At 43.4% G+C, this 19,236-nt stretch overlaps 1 protein-coding gene across 3 annotated transcripts; it reads right to left on the bottom strand.

Moving 5' to 3' along the window:
• Positions 1–332: 332 nt before the first annotated feature.
• On the bottom strand, positions 333–19,115 carry CNR1 (cannabinoid receptor 1). 3 transcript variants are annotated; one of them, XM_065834114.2, is made up of 2 exons: positions 18,867–19,115; positions 333–5,864 (listed from the first exon to the last, which is right to left on the bottom strand). In XM_065834114.2, the coding sequence occupies exon 2, from the start codon at positions 5,801–5,803 to the stop codon at positions 4,382–4,384; it is 1,422 nt and encodes a 473-aa protein (XP_065690186.1). In that variant the 5' UTR covers positions 5,804–5,864; positions 18,867–19,115; the 3' UTR covers positions 333–4,381. The 3 variants fall into 3 exon arrangements, with proteins under 3 accessions (XP_065690186.1, XP_065690185.1, XP_071662882.1); XM_065834113.2 differs by lacking the exon at positions 18,867–19,115 and adding an exon at positions 17,965–18,815; XM_071806781.1 differs by lacking the exon at positions 18,867–19,115 and adding an exon at positions 16,570–16,826.
• Between the last annotated feature and the right edge of the window lie 121 nt (positions 19,116–19,236).

The raw sequence follows: 19,236 nt of genomic DNA, 5'->3' as shown, positions 1-19,236 counted from the left end.
TCAATCGTGGATGAGCAGTGGTGGGGCACTTCAGGTAGTGGCACACCTGAGCTGGCTCTCCCTGCACAGCTTTTGAGCATCTCTGTTGGACCACTCCGTTGCCCTCACTGCCCAAATAACTCTGTCCCCGCTAGCACTGGCCAAAGATAGACTAACTTTTTATTAGTCTGAAGTCTTTGATTGCATTTACAACCACCACTAACTTTTTTAGGTCATTGTTGCCATTGCCAGCGCTATTTTAGTTTGTATTCCTTTCTTCTGCTCTTTTGTGGATTGTTTTTCTGAAGTATATGGGTTTGTCTTAATGTGACTTCTCTGTGCAAACATATGCGTCTGAGGAAGGCAAAAGAGATTTATTGCATTTTGGCTAATACAGAGGAAAGGGGAAATTGCCTACATAATGAAACAGGAGATTCAGTTTCAACTATGTCATTTCTCTCGTCTCCATAGCACTGAAAACACAAACATAAAATATATAATCTACCTTCTCCTTCAAACGTATCAACGTACAATTAAAACCCACAAAGCCTGACAACCTGTTGTCAGGTTGTTTAAGCAGTTGTTTCAGAATCTGACAGACAAACTTATAAACAAAACGTAGAGCACCAGATTGTGGGATGAGGCAGCATCATCACGTGGCTTCCTCGGTTATCTCAAAATTTGGAAAACAAAAAAAGTAAAGGAATACTTTTTCTCCTTGAATAAATAACAGTTTAATTACATTATAGAAATAAAATATGATATGGTAGGAATACACTGGAAATCTTACAGAAATACTATTCTGCTACTGGTAGGTAAATGGTCAAAGCTACTTTTCATGACAATCTGAACAGTACTGTGTACAAACTATTATACAGGTTGCTAATGAAAAATATTGCAGCAGTTGCAAGGATGTTACCAGCTCAAACAAACATCTAATGATACAATATTCTTCTAAGAGGAAGTAATAATGTTAGATTTACAGACAATAAAGAGTTATGTTCTTCACTTTGAAACACTGGAAATAAAAAGCTCAGGTAATTCAATTTCTTTACCTCATATTATCACAACGAAAGATTTTCCTTTCACTACGAAACAGCATCCCAAGAGACCCTGTAAACAGTTTATTCAAAGGTAGTATTTGAGATGTCACAGCAACTTCAACAATTGTCCTAGTCTACAATTACAGACTTTTTATGCCACTGCTTGTACAGATGTTTTTTTTTTAATTTTTCACTTATTTACATACATTCAGCCCAATAACAGCAGGTAAAATGCGCTGTCTATCTCACAATAGACACACCAAAATTCTCATCGAAAGGCCAGTGTAAGATGTGGATAGTGACTGCACACCATTGAGGAGATTATATTATACAAATATACAATTAGACTGTTGAGAATCTAACTCTGCACACACGTAACATAGATGGTCTTCTTGGTAGATACAAGACACTTGGAGTTGGTACATATACGTAACTGCAGCTATCGTTGGTTGGTTGAAGATGACGGTGTGGGCGGCTGTGGGACACAGTATCGTTTGTCTGTGCTATCCCTAAGTGAAGGCAGGCAACTGCAAACTAGGAATACCTAAAGCTAAAGTTAAAGTACAGTTTATCCTGGAGTGGCAGCAGATTTTTCTAATGAAAGAGTAGTTCTATTTAGCGCACAATGTGTAGGGAAGTTGTTGCCACCTCTTTAATAAATGGTTCTAAGCGAACCAACACAGTTCCCAGAGCTTTAGAAACTCATTATGCAAATGAAGATACTGATGATAGACGGTAACGTTTCACAGGATGCTATTTCTTATTATATCAGTAAGCACCAAGTAAAGTGCCAAGACAGCCCCATTGTCCCATGATTTATCATGTAAAATTTATAACTTGAATGCACAACAAAAGTCCATGAAATTTGCATTTAATTCACAACAATACAGTTTCAAAAATGGCTCTTCAAATACCTTTACATTTCAAATGGGCTTTGCCCCCCCGCTCCTCCAAGAGGACTGCTCTAGGATGGACTAGACCTAGGTATGAGAAACATCTTTCAGGCGAAGGACTTGCATGTCCTCCAGGAATCCCCTGCACCCTGCTGGTTTCAGCTGACTGCCATGGCCCCCTCGAGTGTGATGCCCTGTCCTGCCACCAGGTAAGCTGCAGGGGATGAGATGGAGGAGGAAAGTCACCCTGTGCCTTCCAGTTGCCGCTCAGCACCTCCCCTGATGAGATCTTTACAATGGGCTACCCCTCACCACTCAGAGCCACTTGGGCCCCACAGAGCCACTAGCTGGTATTGGCTGGACTGTTTGTGCTGCTGGCTGCTCTGGGCTGCACCAGGCTACCAAAAACACCATGGGGACACCAAGATGGCCAGAGACCCAGGGCTGCCACCCTGCTCTTTCCCTGTGTAACCCCAAGGATAGGTGGTGGGGCAGCATGGATCTGGCTCTGCACACCTGGTGCCATGGAGGGAGACACCCCTCTCGCGGCAAAGAGTCAGGCAGTGAGTGGGCTCAGCCACCTTTGCAGCTCTGTTGGGAGTAATTGGCCAGAAGGGTGAGGGAACAGTCCAAAAACGCAAGGCAGCAGAGAAGAGGACCCCAGACCTTCTGATTCAGAATGCAATTACAGAATATCCATGGCTCAAAGACTATCCGGTAACATACTCCTTGTGAAAGTCCCAGGCTGCAGAAACAATCCCACTATGGAACAGAGTCACCATTTTCCCTTCAGTAACTTCTTCCTCAAAGCTGATAGTATCAAACCTTCTCATTTGTATCCTGGTTTCACAGTGAGACTCACCTCATTTAAAGCAATCAGATTTGAATACTGACAGCCTTCACACAAATTGACATTTATTTCTGGCTTTCTCAGTTTCCAGGAACACCATAGACAGCCACTGCACTTGTCAGTGCAGTCTCATGCCATGCTCTGCCTCCTGTTTCCCCTTAATCTCACGTACAGCTGAAAGGTTACTTTCTCTAGCACATGGATACACCCCTCAGAGTTGATCGGGTTGGTTTCGATACGGTACTTTCATCAGCAACCAGTTGGAAGAACTCAATTTTAGAAAACAGAATTTGTGTGCAAAGCGTGCAACAAGAAATACAGTTTACATTTGGTCATAGTGTCCTATCTTAGTTATGCTACCATGACTCACACTGATTAAGATACGCACGCACACACACGTACACACACATAGATATTTATTTATATACACGCTCACACAATAAGAAAATGTCTAAGTCTGACAATATTTCCTCCTCTTTTAGTGAAGACGGGAGTTTGGCATCTCAGGCTCTGAATCTGCTTAAACCTGGTATACGGGAATGTGACACACTTCAAGTATACATCAACTGCACAGTGATAACATCGCACATTGAGTCTGACACATGCTGTCTTCAGTGGTCCAGCACCAGCACGTGGCTTAAAACCAGTTGCCCACTAAAGGAGCAAATATCCAGGACCTTTGCTTTTCAGTGTTTGTATTCACGCAATGCCCAAGAACAGGGCGATAGTCTGTACAACCACAAATGTCCTTCTGTATAAACGCAGTGGTATCTAAAAGTCTGAACCAGTGCATCCCTCTCTTACATTCCTCCTCTGTTCCTTTGTTGCTGTTACTCTTGTATGCATGTGAAAGAAAAAGGTAGTGGGGAAATAATTTGAGTAGAAGAACGCAAAGCCTCTCCTCTAAGTCCACAGAAGACCACCAAAAGTGTAAAATTTCCAAAGTAGCTCATAGGAATTCTTCAAATACAGTAAGTGTTTTCAATGGGGGTTTACATATCACATTTCACATTATTTCCACAGAAGTCTACCTTATCACTTTGTTTAATCAGACAAATATCAATAACACATAATAAAACAGCATACAATTCACGGGACACGACACATTTTACAAAACCCCTAAAACTCAGCACTGCCGCTTTTGGAAAAAAGTGAAGACTTCTATTACTTACAGACATGAAATACACTTCACATTGAAATGAACAGCATGACAACAAGGCTTTTTTACTTGATGGCATGGGTTTAGGATGCATTCGTTTTCAATTAGGTTTCACAATTTTTCTTCACACTCCCAAAAGGCACCATTGCTAACCTGGTATTTTCTCTGTGCTCTTTCAGGAAACTTGCTATCATTCAGTAAACACCTTTTGAGAAAAAAACATTTTAAAATTTAGCTTGAATCCCTAATTGTAAAACCTGAAGAACTGGCTGATGGTAATGGTCTTAACACAATCATTGCTCAGCCTACAATGACAAACCAAAAAACTATTACAGGAGGGTACAAACACGTTAAGCCATGGGTTTGGTTTTCTCTGTTGTTGATATTTTTTTTAATTTTTTTTTTATTTTTTTTCTAAACCAACTCCTTTTCTCACAATGCTGAGAAGTCTCTGAATTTACAACGCTTCAGCAGTCGTGTCTGTGGAGACAGACATGGTAACTTTGGCAATCTTAACTGTGCTCTTAATGCAGCTCTCAGCAGCCCTGTGCACATTCCCCGCGTTGTTGGCGTGTTTGTGCTGGCAGTCAGACTCCATGCTGTTATCCAGGGGCTGTGCCGTCCCTTCACAGGTGGGGAACATGCTGCGGAAGGCGTGTCGCAAGTCTTTGCTCCTCAGAGCATAGATGATGGGATTCACTGTGGAATTCAGCAAACAGAGCATGCTACAGAAGGCAAAGACAGTCTTGATGAGCTTGTTCATTTTCCCAAAGACATCGTACACCATGATGGCGAGGAGAGGGCCCCAGCATATGATTAAAACTACTAGGATAAGGACTAAGGTTTTGGCTAACCTGATGTCCATACGAGTTTGATCAGGCCTAGTGATCTGTACCTTACCATCCTCCGTCGACTGAATGATGATGCTTTTCTGCGTGCCCCGCTGAATCATGCGAACAGCGTGGCTGTGAGCCTTCCACAGTATGTACATGTAGGCATAGACAATGAACAGCAAGAGGACGCTGGTGACCCCGATCCAGAACATCAGGTACGTCTCGTCGATGAGAGGGAATATGTCCGAACAAACAGAGTTGAGCTTTTTGCAGTTCCAGCCGAGCAGAGGAAGAACGGCTATTACAATGGCAATGGTCCACATCACACAAAACGCTACGACAGCTTTTGGTCGGGTAACAATCCTTTTGTAAGCTAGCGGCCTGTGTATAGATATGTACCTGTCTATTGCCGTGAGGAAAAGGCTACCTACAGAGGCAGTGAAGGAGGCTGTAACTCCACCCAGTTTGAACAAGAAGACATTGGGGCTGTCCTTCCGGTGGAAAACATGGAAATCCACAAAACTGTAGACAAAAATCACACTGCCCAAGAGGTCAGCCACAGCCAGGCTGCCGATGAAATGGTAGGAGGGTCTACACCGGAGGCTTCGGGAGTGGAGGATGACACACAGGACGAGCAGGTTCTCTAGGACCGTGAAGGTGCCCAGGGTGAGCGACAGCACAGCGATGGCCAGCTGCTGGCTGGGGTTCAGGATCATAAAGCACTCCATATCCATGAAGTTCTCCCCACACTGTATGTTCTCATCATTATCCTTAAACGTGGACAGGGACTTGTTGTAAAACTCTGTGATGTTGACCTGATCTGAGGGAATAATGCTCAACAGGGGATCATCTCCTGCAGTCATTTTTTCTTGGAAAGGATCACCCCTGAAGGAAGAGAGAGGAAACTTCTGGGGGTAGTACCCCAGCTTGGATGCCAGGTCACCCTTCATGTCTTCGTACTGGATATCGTTGGAGCCCACGTAAAGGAGATCTGTGGTGATTGTTCGAAAAGTTGTATCTGCGAGGCCATCTAGGATTGACTTCATAACCTCAGTCTTGCTGGCTTCAGAGAGACTTGGGGGAGGGAAAAATGCATCGGAGGAAATCCTAGAAGAGGAAAAGATCAAATTTCATTAAGATAAACAGGGAGACAAACTCCACAAACAACCTAGTCGAACAGTGTCAAACAAAATGGACCTTTCTCTTGTATTGAGTGCAGGTCCAGCCTTTGCCACCTGCAGGAATCAGGGTGAGTTGAGCACTTAGAAAGAAATCACCTGGATTTCACTAAAACTGAATTACACTAAGAAGTGATGTGAAAAACAGAGGAGCAGGGAATTCAGTATTCCACAGGAAAGTCATTTTTATTTCTCATCAAAACCTTGAGTCGCTCCACCAGAAAGGTATTTTTCTCTATATCTGAACTTGGCTTCTGATTGCAAAGTACCTTACAGACCAATATTCCTCGGGCTTGCTTCGTTTAGATAATACCAATTGCCACTGCAGGAGCAGCATTAAACTGAATCATCGCCTTCATTGCTTTTCTTTCAAAAGGCACCAAGGGTTTTGAAAACCTGACAACAGAGAAGGAACGGTGAAAGACCCATGCATTCTAAGTTTCACAGTTCACCCACTATGTCTGTATATTCACATTACAGTGCTACAGCAATCTGAGGTCTACTAACCTCCTGAATTTTTTATTGCAAATTTATTAGCAAGGTGTTTCATGTACAAATACAGGGATCTGGATGTATCTTCTTTACTCTGTTTCTTCCTTCTGCTAAACATACCAAGGCAACTGGGATGTTTGGACTCTATGGGGCAGGTGGGTTGTTACCCAGCCCTGTCCATACTTTCAGGAAAGGTGACCAGCACTGTCAAGTCAGTGAACGCATCAGCGACCCCTTCTGCGTGGATCAGAAGCCTCAATCAGAGCAGTTCACGCTTGCCTAGAAAAACATTGCACCAAGTTTGGGTCAGAGGGCAGCTCTGGCCCAAACTTCAAGCAAAAAAGGGACCAGGAGCCACTGTTCCGGTGAGAAGCATGGAAATGTAACTCTCCTCATTGGCGACACCTTGAAAAACATTCTGTCCCCTCAGAAACAAGGAGCCCAGCAGAAGGTCCCCAGGTTTCTGAACCCCATCATGCTCCAGTCTTTGCTTGTGGATGGTGATTAACTGCAGGGCGTAACTCCTGATGGGGGGACCCTTGAGAGAGCACCCTCATTGGCTTCTGAGCATCCTACCTGCACCAACGTGCAAGGCAGGTCTTACAGCTCTTCTGTGCTCCTTTATAAAACTTTGCCCATATAACATGCTTTGAATATGCATTGAGCACCTGCTTTAGGGCCTTCTTGCACCACCAGAGTGGCTGAGTGGTCTGAATGTAAATAAGAGCCAGAATCATTGCTTCAGTGTGCTACAGCTATTCTGCATCTGCTATGGGACATGTCAATCCTTACATTAGCAACAGGAGCAAAATCAAGCTTTTTCATGCTTTTAAAATGGAGGAAATTGTTTATAATACCCAAGAAATCACAGATGCCATATACAGGCTTGTACTGACTTAACCTGTTCACTTTATACAACTGACAATAAACATCCAGAAAGGTCATGAGAGATTATCTGCCAAAACCCAGAGTACTGATCACCTCAGCTCCTGAAGAGAATTGCACGCTAGGTACTACAGCTCATTTTTCCCATGAAGACTAAAAGAAAGAAGAAAATTATGCATCTCTACAACAAAATCAATGCTTAAAACCAGAAGAAATCATGAGCATTTCCAAAAGAAGCAGAGATCATTTGGCTGATGGGATATTTACGCTGCACTTACACATGACGTCTGCACACTCAAGACTTTCTCCATAGTTCATTAAAGTTTTCCGTTTGATTCAGCAGGTCTAGATATGGAGTGTTGAAGGAAATGTAGGAACCTAGACCCCCAGAACACACTGCAACTCCTGTGCTGCAAACAAGGATGTGTAACAAACCCTTATGGGATGGTCTAACACACAACAGAGACTCTTGCCATGTCAGCTTTTGCAGACATCGTTGCTCAGCAAATAACAATCTAATTGTTAGACAGACAGACAATATTATGGAACATAATTCTGAGGGCTTGAGCAGTGAGGGAGGGAAATGTCACTGAAGCACACATTAAAAATGAACAGCAATAAACTAATACGTAATGTACTTTTCATCCAGAAGGTGCTTTACAGCTGTTCCTAGTAGAATTTGCAGATGTTACATGTTGCAAAGATGATCCTGCTGACAACTGACAAATCTGGTTTGGGTGAAGTCTGTCAACTTTAAACTTGGCATTATAACACCAGTTTAAAACCAGAAGTGAAGAATGTGGTATTCATTTGAAAACTACCCAAAAATATTAAAGAAATGAAGTAGTTCTCTAAACATGTAAAGATGGCTGTGGTATTCTCTGTTATTCCAGCTTATTTCTGACAGAAAAAAGACAACCATTTTAATGATTAAAGCCATAGCCCCATGGCGAGAAGATTATCTTTGAGCAAAGCTTCAAAAATTGTATGCAACTGAGCACTTCTGCTAGACAGACAAACAAATTGTTATGAGGTAGCTGGTCCCTGCTGGAGTCATGTTAAGTACAGACTTGCTCAGAATAAGGTGCAAGCTGCCGTGCAACCCCTACCTTTGTTTGAAATAGAAATGAAAGAACACGAATTCCTGCGTGCTCTTTTGAAGGTGGCAGTGAGTTATGTGACAATATCACTATGCATGCATATGCTATGCTAACAACATAGTTAATGGGATCAGGAGAGGCAAGTCTTACTCTGAATTTCAATGATTTTTTTCCGTCTGTATTTTTACATTGAGATTATTACAGTAATTTCCACCTTATTGTTTCTGCAAAGAGAGTTTTCTTTGAGAGTACTTGGGAGTTCATTAGTGGTGTAGTTTAGGCTTTGGGGGATGCAGCTGACATTAATTTTGTTTTTGTTTGCTGCTGGGAATATCATAATTGGAAATTTCTAGCAGTATGTGTGCATGCACCTATTCAAGTAGCAGTTGATTTTTATTAAAGTTGCAGTAAAACAGACATTCACCTGCTCTGGAATTGCACTTTACTGGAATTTCGTTTATTTTAATTTAGATACTAGCTTTCCCCACTCTAAGCTACATTACTGAAATGCGCTGAAGTGATCAGTGAGGTTTTCCATGGCTGCCCCGGGAAAACAAGACTGGTCCTTTGGCTTTGGGGTTATCAGGAGAGCCCAGGTCATGGTTTGAGGTGTTGCATGATTTGACACAGGCTGAAAAGCTGATGGTGAGAGCCGTGGTCTGGCTCCTGATCTTTTTGTTTGGTTAGGTGGGATGTGCCAGTGTCACACAAATTTTGGCTCAGAGTTCTTCTGACCAAACCTGGAACAGCAAGGAGGCACTGCTCACAAGAACCGGACACCGCACTCCATGTGGCCACACCGTTCTTTGCAATTGGCGTAAACACAACCCAAACCTGTATTATCCGGGACCCATCAACATCTCTACATGAAATACTCGGGGAACCTTTTCACAGCCTCCCTCGTGGACAAGGGTCCCCTACACAGATCCCTCCTTTCTGGACAGGGCTAGGGTGATGGCTGTGTGCCACAGCAAGGTCCCCTCGTGGGCAGGGCGGCAGCGAGGGAGAGCCCCCTGCCCGGCTGGGGGAACATCTCCCTGCCCGGCCCAAACCCGCTCTTCCAACACAGCCTTTGAATCTCCAGAGCTCTCAGCCTCTTTCCTGAAATGAGCTCTACTAACTCACTCATTTTAAAATGGCTTTAAAAAGCACAGAAACATTGATTAAAGACGAGGAAGAGCCCATGCTGGTGGCGACACTCAAAATTTTTTGTGTATTTCCATGACAGCATGCAGCATTTCACAGTAAGTAATGAATTATGATTACAGATAAGGATTAAACAATAGATAAAGATTTCAAGCATCTTCTGTCTTAAAGGCCAAAAGCAGAAAACCCATAGATGAACACCATTTTAGACTTTTCTCCCATCACTCTATGGCTGTCGATGGGCACTGCCAGACCAGCTGTGCAAAGAGACTGCCACTAGATGGGGTGGCTTTTACAAACACACTGCTTAGCTGATGCAGGGACTTGCATTTAACTTCTAGCCCTCTTCTTCCAGCCTCCTTTACCTTGGTTTAAACATATGAGGTGTTAAAGACCAGCTGAAGGTTGAAGACGCAACTTTGAAAGGCTTTGCGCTCAAAGCAAAAGAAATAGTGAAGAGCTGAGAGGGCAAGAAGCTTAAAAGAATCTTGGATGATATCAGAATATGTAGAACCCTTAGGTAAAATATAAAATATATATATGTAAAAGACTGGTAACTCATCTTGGACAACAGGAACAATTATACCTCCCCTGGACTTCTCGTTGGTCCACAGGACCAGGTCACTCCGCGAACAAGAATACGACTTCATTAAAATGCTATTACCTATCTCCTCCTGCTGTTCTGGGACAGAGGGAGAGCTGGAAAGTTTTTATTGTTGACTAAAAAAAAGGGCTGAATTTATTATAATTTTCAAACCAGGATGATTGATAGAGCAATTTTAATAGCCTGAATAGAAACAGTGAATATTTACGTTCTTCCTCGGAAAGTAATTATGAGCAATACAATGATGCTACTGATAACTGCAAAAATGTTGATGTGGCAAGAAAAGGAATCAAAACAAGAAAGGGAAATCCATAATCAAACCTTTCTAGCTTCTATTTTAGAAAATATTTTCATCTCTGTGTCTATACATTTCTTCTATGATACCCACAGTTAATTAAGAACAGGCTAAAGGACAAGTAGGTATAATTGAAACATAGTTTTTGAATGCACAAAAATATGCAAATGTATTCTCCTTGCTTACACATTGTAAGGCTTCTAAGTCCTTCAAAGGGCTTTATCTTCCAGTAAGTTTGCATGGCACCCAGTACACTGGGACTCCTACCAAACTGGGTGCACAAACTCCTACCGCAGGAGAAACACCACTAATTCATATTCACATGTAGTCAGCTGAAAAAGCATGAGAGAAATGAGATCTACCATAGTAACTGCTGGTCACCAGGAATTACAACTGTCCTATAAAATGAAAATTTATATGGCTAATAATTACCTTATCCCATATGGCAATGAACAATACTGCTTCGAGGACAGAACAAGGTTTCTAAGCCTTGGAGAAAGAAATGCGCAGCCTGAGAAATGGCACTCTAAGACTCAGTAACACCAAGCAAGAAAAAAAACCACGCTGACAAGAACATGAAAGCAATGTTACCCCTGCCCTATTTACTGTTTTACTACTCCATCACCAACACTGTGCTACTGCTGGGCTATAAATGGCAAATATGCTGTCACTCCTAATTCAGGAAAACTTAAATTCACTTCAGTGGATTTTCTCTGTGTGAGGGATTGGGAAGAAGCACAGAGATCAGGTGAAGAGCAAATGAGGGATGCTATCGTCTTAGCTGCAGCAACGCACTGTCCACTACGGGTTAAACTAGGGTGTGCAAGTACTGAACCAAACTTTGTTCTTATGCAACATGATGATGTCTTTGGCAAGTTGAACCTTAACTACCAAGAAACTATAGATACATGGTTGTTCTAATTAACATACCACTTGCATACTAGCAGGATAAGGGCTGGATTGTTCTAATTTGGGGCAGACTGCCCCTACGTGACACCACTCAGCACCCAGCAGCTGACAATCTGAACAACAAAACCAAAACAATGGGTAAAACAGAGCATTAATCAGCGACCAACAACGCTTTTAAAAGAAATAACATTATTTCTTCCCTCCAAAGTTTTGCTGGGGAGATGTGTGTACCAGTTTTAGCACAGCTGACTTGCAGGCAGAGAAAAAGAGGCTGCATGTTATCTCTCAGACAACCAGGGTATAGGCGTGGGTCTACGATCAGAGAAGTTCAAAAGCGAGGCTGAAGTCCTGCACCGTTTGATGCAGGCGAAGGTCCCAAACTTTGTTTTCCTGCAAGCAGTGCTGCCAACCTCCTTGTTCTGCTGCCCATCCCTAAACTGCTCCAGTTGTTCCATGTTGAATCAAGAGTCAAACATCAGAAACTAAAAGCACCAGGGTGCACATCTGGCAGGTGAGAGGCTTAGCCTGAAACCTTGTCTCTGAATTAAGGGAACGAATGAGGCATCTCCCACATCCCACCCAGCCGCAGGGGGAAGCAAAGGGACAGCTGCCCCTTCTGCCCGTGAAAAACCTCCAAAGCTCCTGAGTTCACTCAAAATCTCTTAGTTTGTGAAATACAACCCCCCCCCTACCTCCCCCGTCACATTTCCTACCAGGTTTGAGACAAGACAAAGTACTGAAGGCACAAACCAGCAAGGGGACCATGAGGGTCATGTTAATGGGAAACTATGGCTACCTGGTCTGCTCAGCTTTTGGGAGAAAGGAGGAAAGGCAGAGGTGGCTTTCTTAAAACAACAAGAAGATGGTATGAACGTAGAATTTTAACATCTTTCATAGTTTACTTTATACATCTTAATTTCATTTAAACACATAGTTTTGGGAGAGGATGAAGAGGCTTGCTCAAGTATGAAAGGTTCAGATGAAAGGGAAACAGTGAAGCAAGAGTAAACTGGTATTTGCTTAAAACTGGCTCCAGTTTAGGGACACATTTCCCAATAAAGGAGAATGAGCAGGTAATACAGCTAGAGTTTGATACAATGCTATGGTATTTACATTTTAAAGAAAATGGAAGAGAATTCTTTGAGGTGATCAATTTTGAACTCTCAAACTTTTTCACAAAAGGGTTTATCTTGGATTTCAGTATTCCAACAGAAATTGCTTCATTTCCAGCCTCTTTTCTAGCCATTCTCTAATGCCAAAAGGTGAAGGCGCTTATTACTGCTAAGCAGAATTGACATAAATGTTAAATGGAGACAGAGAAGCCCAGCCAGGTGCAAAAGAGATGGGAGCTGAACACTCAGTCTCCTGGAAGTATGCAGAAGATATGGCAACTTAGCACACAACATATAGCTGAGGGAGAAAAGTCATTTGAAAGAGAAGAGAAGAGAAGAGAAGAGAAGAGAAGAGAAGAGAAGAGAAGAGAAGAGAAGAGAAGAGAAGAGAAGAGAAGAGAAGAGAAGAGAAGAGAAGAGAAGAGAAGAGAAGAGAAGAGAAGAGAAGAGAAGAGAAGAGAAGAGAAGAGAAGAGAAGAGAAGGACATGAAAGACACAGGTTCCACTGTATGCTAAATGCTAAAGAATAATGTAATGTCTAGAGGATGAAACTGGAGGAAAACCACATTTATTAGGGGAAAAAAACCCCAAACAACAGAAATAACCACTCCAAGGAAAGAGCTTTCATTAAATGGCCAGAGCAGAACAAAAAAGGTCAAGAATTTGTTGCAGTAGAAAATAATAGTGAACTTTATTAAAAGAATAAGGCTTAGAGACAGAAAGGTAGCAAAAGCACCAGGCTCCAGGGAAAGCTCTCGTGAACTACAGAGAGTGCAAGTCTGCTGCCTCCTCCCCTCGCAACAAGCCGTGGCCATAACAAGTTTTAATCAGAGACTTTGAGAGAGCAGGGGAGATGCTGAGAGCACAGGTAATGCAGGTTAAGTGATTGGTATGAAAGGGACTGCGAGAACTACTGTCCTCATACAGGGAATGGGATGTCTCTAGGTGAGACGGGAGCAAAGTGGGGAACGGTAAAAGGGAAGAGCCAAGTGGAGGGAGCCCCAGGGAGGCAGAGGATGCAGGTTTTAGAGAAAGAGAAGAATTGCCTTTGTGATTGGCTTGGGGAAAGCAGATCAGGTGAAGGAGAAAACTCACGAGACAAAACCTCCTTCCTCTTCTGAGATTTGTGAACTTCAGAGATATCTCCATAAGCGGAACGATATGGCTAGTTGGATTTTCAGATCTCACAGTAAAGAAAGAACAGACCCACTGCTCTGAAGGTAATGACTTGCTCTTTTGAAAGTCCATTTCTGATCTCTATTCAAACATCAAAAGAAGATGCAAAGGGCTCAGTAAGGTCACAGAAAAGGACAGTGCTGTCCCCACTGACACAAGGGACTGAGCTGGGGACACCCAGGAGAGATCAGTTGAGCAAATCAGGTCAGGGACACTAATAAAAATCAAAATGCTTAAGGAAAATGAAGTACAGGATACAGGGCTCAGAGGTGGAAAGGAAGACAGAGAGCTCAAATGAAGCCACTGAGTGACCCATTAAGCGGGTAAACACACCCAGCGGGGAGAAGGAAAGAGGGGTTCACAAGCAACGATGGAAGTCTGTGCACAGAAGGTCAGTAACACATTGCAAAGCAACTTCCCTTCCATCTCAGTCCTCAGGAGTCTACTTCTCCCAAAAATTGTTATTGGACCACCAAGTACCGGCAGCACTCAGAAGACAGAACAGAAAGGCTTTCTGTAAATGTGATGTCCCATACCACCAGCATTAGCGAACGATGAAGATATGCACTCCAATTAAAAAATGTAAAACATTCTTTCATTTCTGGAGCTGTCTGGCCCTTCATAAAATTTAAATAAGCTCAGATAACTCTCTTCATAGCTACATTCAGAATATAATGATATTCAAATATACTGCCTTCACACACACAAACAACTTGTGAAATTATTTGCCAGCATATTAAGCCACTACACCAGATTGCTTGGCAATGGTGCATGTCTTTGAAATATGCAGATGCTTTTCTTTTTTAAAAAAAGGACAGAGGGAGAGAAGAGGAGAAGTGAGAAAGAATTACAGTAGAATCTGAGATCCAAGTAGCCAGAACAACAAATTGCGGAGTGACTCCAACCAACGTTACATCAGATTTGGAGAAATAGTTAAAAGATACCAGGAGATGTGTTATGACTTTTTACTTGTGTATGTGTGTATACATATATATCTAGGCATACACTTACGGGCATACACAAACACATACACACGCCTAGAAGAACAACTATGCAAAGTCTCACAAACACTGCAGTAGTGTTTGTCATACGTAAACTCAAATTCCCAGAGCCAGAGGACAAGCAGACAAGCTAGAAGTGTAGGCATAAAAAATGAGGCAAGATGAGTGCTGAATATCTTTTTGAATTCCCACACATGCAGCCTTCTTGGGAAAAAGCAAGAATCTAAAATGGGTACATTATCACAGAGATCATGTAAAAAATATTTTGCATGTATATATACATATGGGTGCCTATATACACACTCCAAACCTATTCCACCTATTTTTCCAGGCACACACATAGTCTTGACTCCAGTATGATATTGTTTTAAACAGAGTCAGAATTGGCTAAAAACAATTAGGGCACTTTTCACACATTCACCACAATGGGAAAATTGGAGCCCCTAAGCACAAACTTTGAAAGGTTTCCTAAAATGGAGAAATATGAAAATGACTCGGGCGAGGGTTGAAGAGGAATTGATAGTATTCCCTACGGAACTGCTCCTGCTCAGTACTGTGTAGTGAATAAACATGCCTTTCTTAAGAAGAATATAAAACTGCCATCAAACAGGTTAACACTGGATGAGGTACAATTTGATATCATCTATCCTTAATCTACACAAAGAAGACAACATCCGAAACATATGAAACATCCACTTTCACCAACAGTCCAGCCAAAGTATAATGGGTGACATTATATTAATACATGCACAGTAGTGAAATACCTATTTTATCTGTAACTTGGATATTGCTAGCTTGATCAATAAAGGATGTTCCTGCCGAAGAGAGGCAGAACCAGGCTTGGTGTGTGCATCACCATAATGCCCCTGCATGAGGCACAAATGGCAGAATAAAATGTGCTCCAACCTTATGTTGCAAACCAAATCATTTTTCATGAGTAACAATGGCACCTTCGGGAAAAAGAAAAAAAAAAGTTCTTTCTAATGAGAAATTGATTTATAAGTCATTATAACCATTTCAAAAGGACAGGTCGTGGCTGGTTTCAGCGATCATTAACAAAGCCACACACTTTCAAAGAGCCTGAGTTCTGGGGAGAGGAAATTCTTATCCCACCACCAGCAATTGCATGTGCACTTCTTGCAGCAGTACAGTGTCAGTCTAGAAATGGAGATGTAAAGAGCAATACTGAGAAGACAGTTTGTCACATTTTTAACTTTGCATTAATAACAAATGCTGTTGCTGTCTATTCTGACACATTCGCAAGCTTACTTTTAAGTATGAGGGGCTGGCATGCATTTCCACGATAGATAGGAAAACAAGAGCAGCCTTGTTGTGATTAAAAGGGTCTACTTCCCTCTGCCTTCTGTCTTCTGTGTCCATCTGCACAGCTGCTTTGAACTTGGCCAAATCCCAGTGATAGGGCTGCCCGCAGTACATATTTTAAATCAGCAGTAGACTGTGCAAATTTCCTGCTACAGAAGAGAAAAATCTCCAAAATCTCACTTAAATGGTTGCTGAGTGGTTGTGTAGAACATTCATCATTTTGCATAGCCTAAACTATTTGGGACATCGAAGCAAAACATATCTAAAATCTTTTACTGGTTCAGAAGAAGACTCAGATAAAACCAATATAGACATCTGCAAAGAAATAAAGACCAATTACCATTGAGAAAAAATATTTCTGTGGATTCCAACATAGCTGACTGCAAGCCTAGAGAGAGGTCATAAAGTTTGCATTGAAGAAGTTACAGTAATTTATCTTAAAAAGTGCAGAAGTAGAGAAACTAGGTGAGTGGAAAATAGTGCACGAGACCTGCAGAACCACGAATGGCAATGTATTTGTAAAAATCTTGGGCGGTACTAAATGAATACAGGGGTTTGGGTTCTCTCTTACCTCTTAATCTCCTCACCTACCTCTACTTAATAGAAAGCCATCCCAGCTCCCCTTCCCCAGCACGAAACACTTTCACCACCAAAATTCCCAGTGGGATGACAGTCTGCAATCATTTTGGGACAGCCACATTAAAGGCTAAAAGTCAAAAATGACTAAAAAACCAAAGTTATTTCATTTCTAAACTTCTGTTGTCCAGTTGGAAATCTGTGAACAGAGAAAGGGAAAGAAAGGCTTGCATTGGCCAAGACATGCCATTCCTTCAGCAGGGCATGAAAGCCCTTAATGGGCTCCTTTATGCAACTGAGCAAACATAATTCACCAAAGAACAGCAGCCAGGATCAAAAGGCGCCCACGGGCTCATTCTCATGATACTACAACCTGCTTCCACCTTCACCTTGAGTTTAGTAGGTATTTTTATTTGCTTAATGTAGATTTAGGTATTATCAAATGGTTGATGAGGTGAATTCACAGTAAATGGTCGATTTCTTTACCTAGCCCACTTTCTACACCCCACCCCCCCCAACCCCGCCCCACAGCAATAGATGCCTGCTGGCTCAGTCAAACAATTATTGCTTTTATCAATTCTGCTTTAAAATGTTTTTATTCAAATGGTTCTGCCTCTCATTCCAAAGACCAATGGATAATAAAGCAAAGCTGTTCCTGGTTGCTACAAAACTAATTTTAACCTCAAGCAAATCAGGAATTACACATTCATCTTCTAAACTGTTTAAAGATGTTACGTTCATTTCTTTTACAGCTGATTTAATAAACACTGCCTGCATAATACATATTCCTACTATGGTCACAGGGGCTTTTTGCTTTCTTGAGAAGGGAAAACCCACGCTGGCAGTCCACACGAGGTGTAATTGAAAAAGAATTAAGCACGCTCAAGTAATTTCTACAATGTTGCATTTTTTGTTATTAAATATGGTATTAAGTATCACTTTGATCCTTTACATGATCTTGGTACATGTGAACAGCAATGCCACCCCCAGCAGAGAATGTTATACTCCTTTAAGAAAAGGTGAACAATAACAATGAAAACAAGATGATACATCTAAGGGGGGGTGGAAAAAAAAAAAAGAAACATAGCTACACCTTTAACAAGTTAAAAAAGCCACACTGTTTTGTTTCCTTTTTTTCTTTTTTTTTCTTTTTTTTGACTTGTAGATACTCGAGTATTTTGCTGTCTGGCTCTGTTATATATGTCCCTTTATCTTCTGACAGAAGAAAACATACACCAAAACTGTTAATATGATCATTTGCTGCTATACAGAAAATAACACTGATGATAATCTTAAAAAAAAAAAAAAAAAAAGAAGGAAAACTATGGACTTCATCTTCTGACACCATTTTACTTAATCAAACTGAAATCACAGTAACGAGCTCGCTCCTACCAAAGGCTTGGTACATACCTCATCCAGGGGTGTTCTCAATGGAGATTTGCAGACGTTTTTGAGACAAAAAGATGCCCATTTAAAATAAGCCCATCTGGTCACTCAGAATTATTTCTCAACAGCTGAAGATTTTATATGACAAACACTTCGTGAAGTTTAAAAAGCTCACTGTTTCTGCTGTTTTCCCCCCAGACCTCCGAATTTCAGACAAAAACAAGCGAACCAATCAAAAACCCTACTGGGATATTCTGAAGATGCTGGATGCCTAAGTAACATCTCTTAACGGAACATCATTGCGCACAAAATCACGAACCGCCTTTTATTTCGGTTACAGCCTCAACGGCAGAGTTTGGGGAGGACAAGTGCCCAGGGAAACTGAGCTGAACGCCACCCGCTGTAAATCACTGGTGGGTTTGGACGAGAGGACAAACCCCCGATGTCGGAAAAGGTCCTGTGGGGACCCGGGAGGCTGCCGGCTCCGCGCACAGAAGAATAGACGCGTGTCAAGCACAACGCCACCAGCCCCCGGCACCTCCGCCCGCTGCCGGGGACCCCGGAGCACGACAGCGAACCGCAGCACCTCGGGCCACCGGCTTTTCCCGGGGCAGCCTCCAACTCTCCCCACGCGCCCGCGGCAGCGGAGCGGGGCCGTGCCCGGGACGAGACCCGCGCTCCCCACGGCCCTCTCCGCAGCGCGGGTCGCGGCGCTGCGGGACGCGGCGGTGGGTCCCAGGGAGGCACGGTCTCGCAGGCAGCCGCCTCCCCTCCCGTCGCTCCGCCGTCGGGGCAGCGGTGTCACCTCCCGGACCCTCGTCACCCACACCGCCAACAAACTTTAAGGGGGACGACCGCCGCCTGGCCCCCAGCAGAGGACACGACCCCACACACCCTCCCGCCTCCACACCCCGTACCGTCCTTACCCTCCGCACGGCACCGGCCGCGTCCCCTGACTACTCCGGCCGCGCCGACCCCCGGCAGGGAGCGGGAGCGCCGCCCCGCCAGGGCACCCCGGCACTGGGGAGCGCCGAGGAGGCGGTGCCGGCAAGGGGAAGGAGGAGGTGGGAGACTTCTGCCTCCCCTTCTTCCCTTCCCTCCCCTCGGCGCCTCCTCTCCGACCACCGCCGCCCTCGCTCGCCCAGCTCAGGCGGCGCGTCGGGCTCCACCGCCCCGCCGCCGCCGCTCCATGTGCCGCCCGCCCCCCTCAGGCCACCGCCCCCGGCCCTCCTCCGCCGCCTCCGCCCGCCGCCGCCTCGGCGCGGGGAGGCAGCGCGGGAGCCGCCGGGCGCCCGG

This window comes from Patagioenas fasciata, chromosome 3 (genome assembly GCF_037038585.1).
Source record: "Patagioenas fasciata isolate bPatFas1 chromosome 3, bPatFas1.hap1, whole genome shotgun sequence".
Lineage (NCBI taxonomy): Eukaryota > Metazoa > Chordata > Aves > Columbiformes > Columbidae > Patagioenas > Patagioenas fasciata.
The sequence above is the reverse complement of the archived record's forward strand: the minus strand, read 5'-3'. Positions and strand labels throughout refer to the sequence as shown.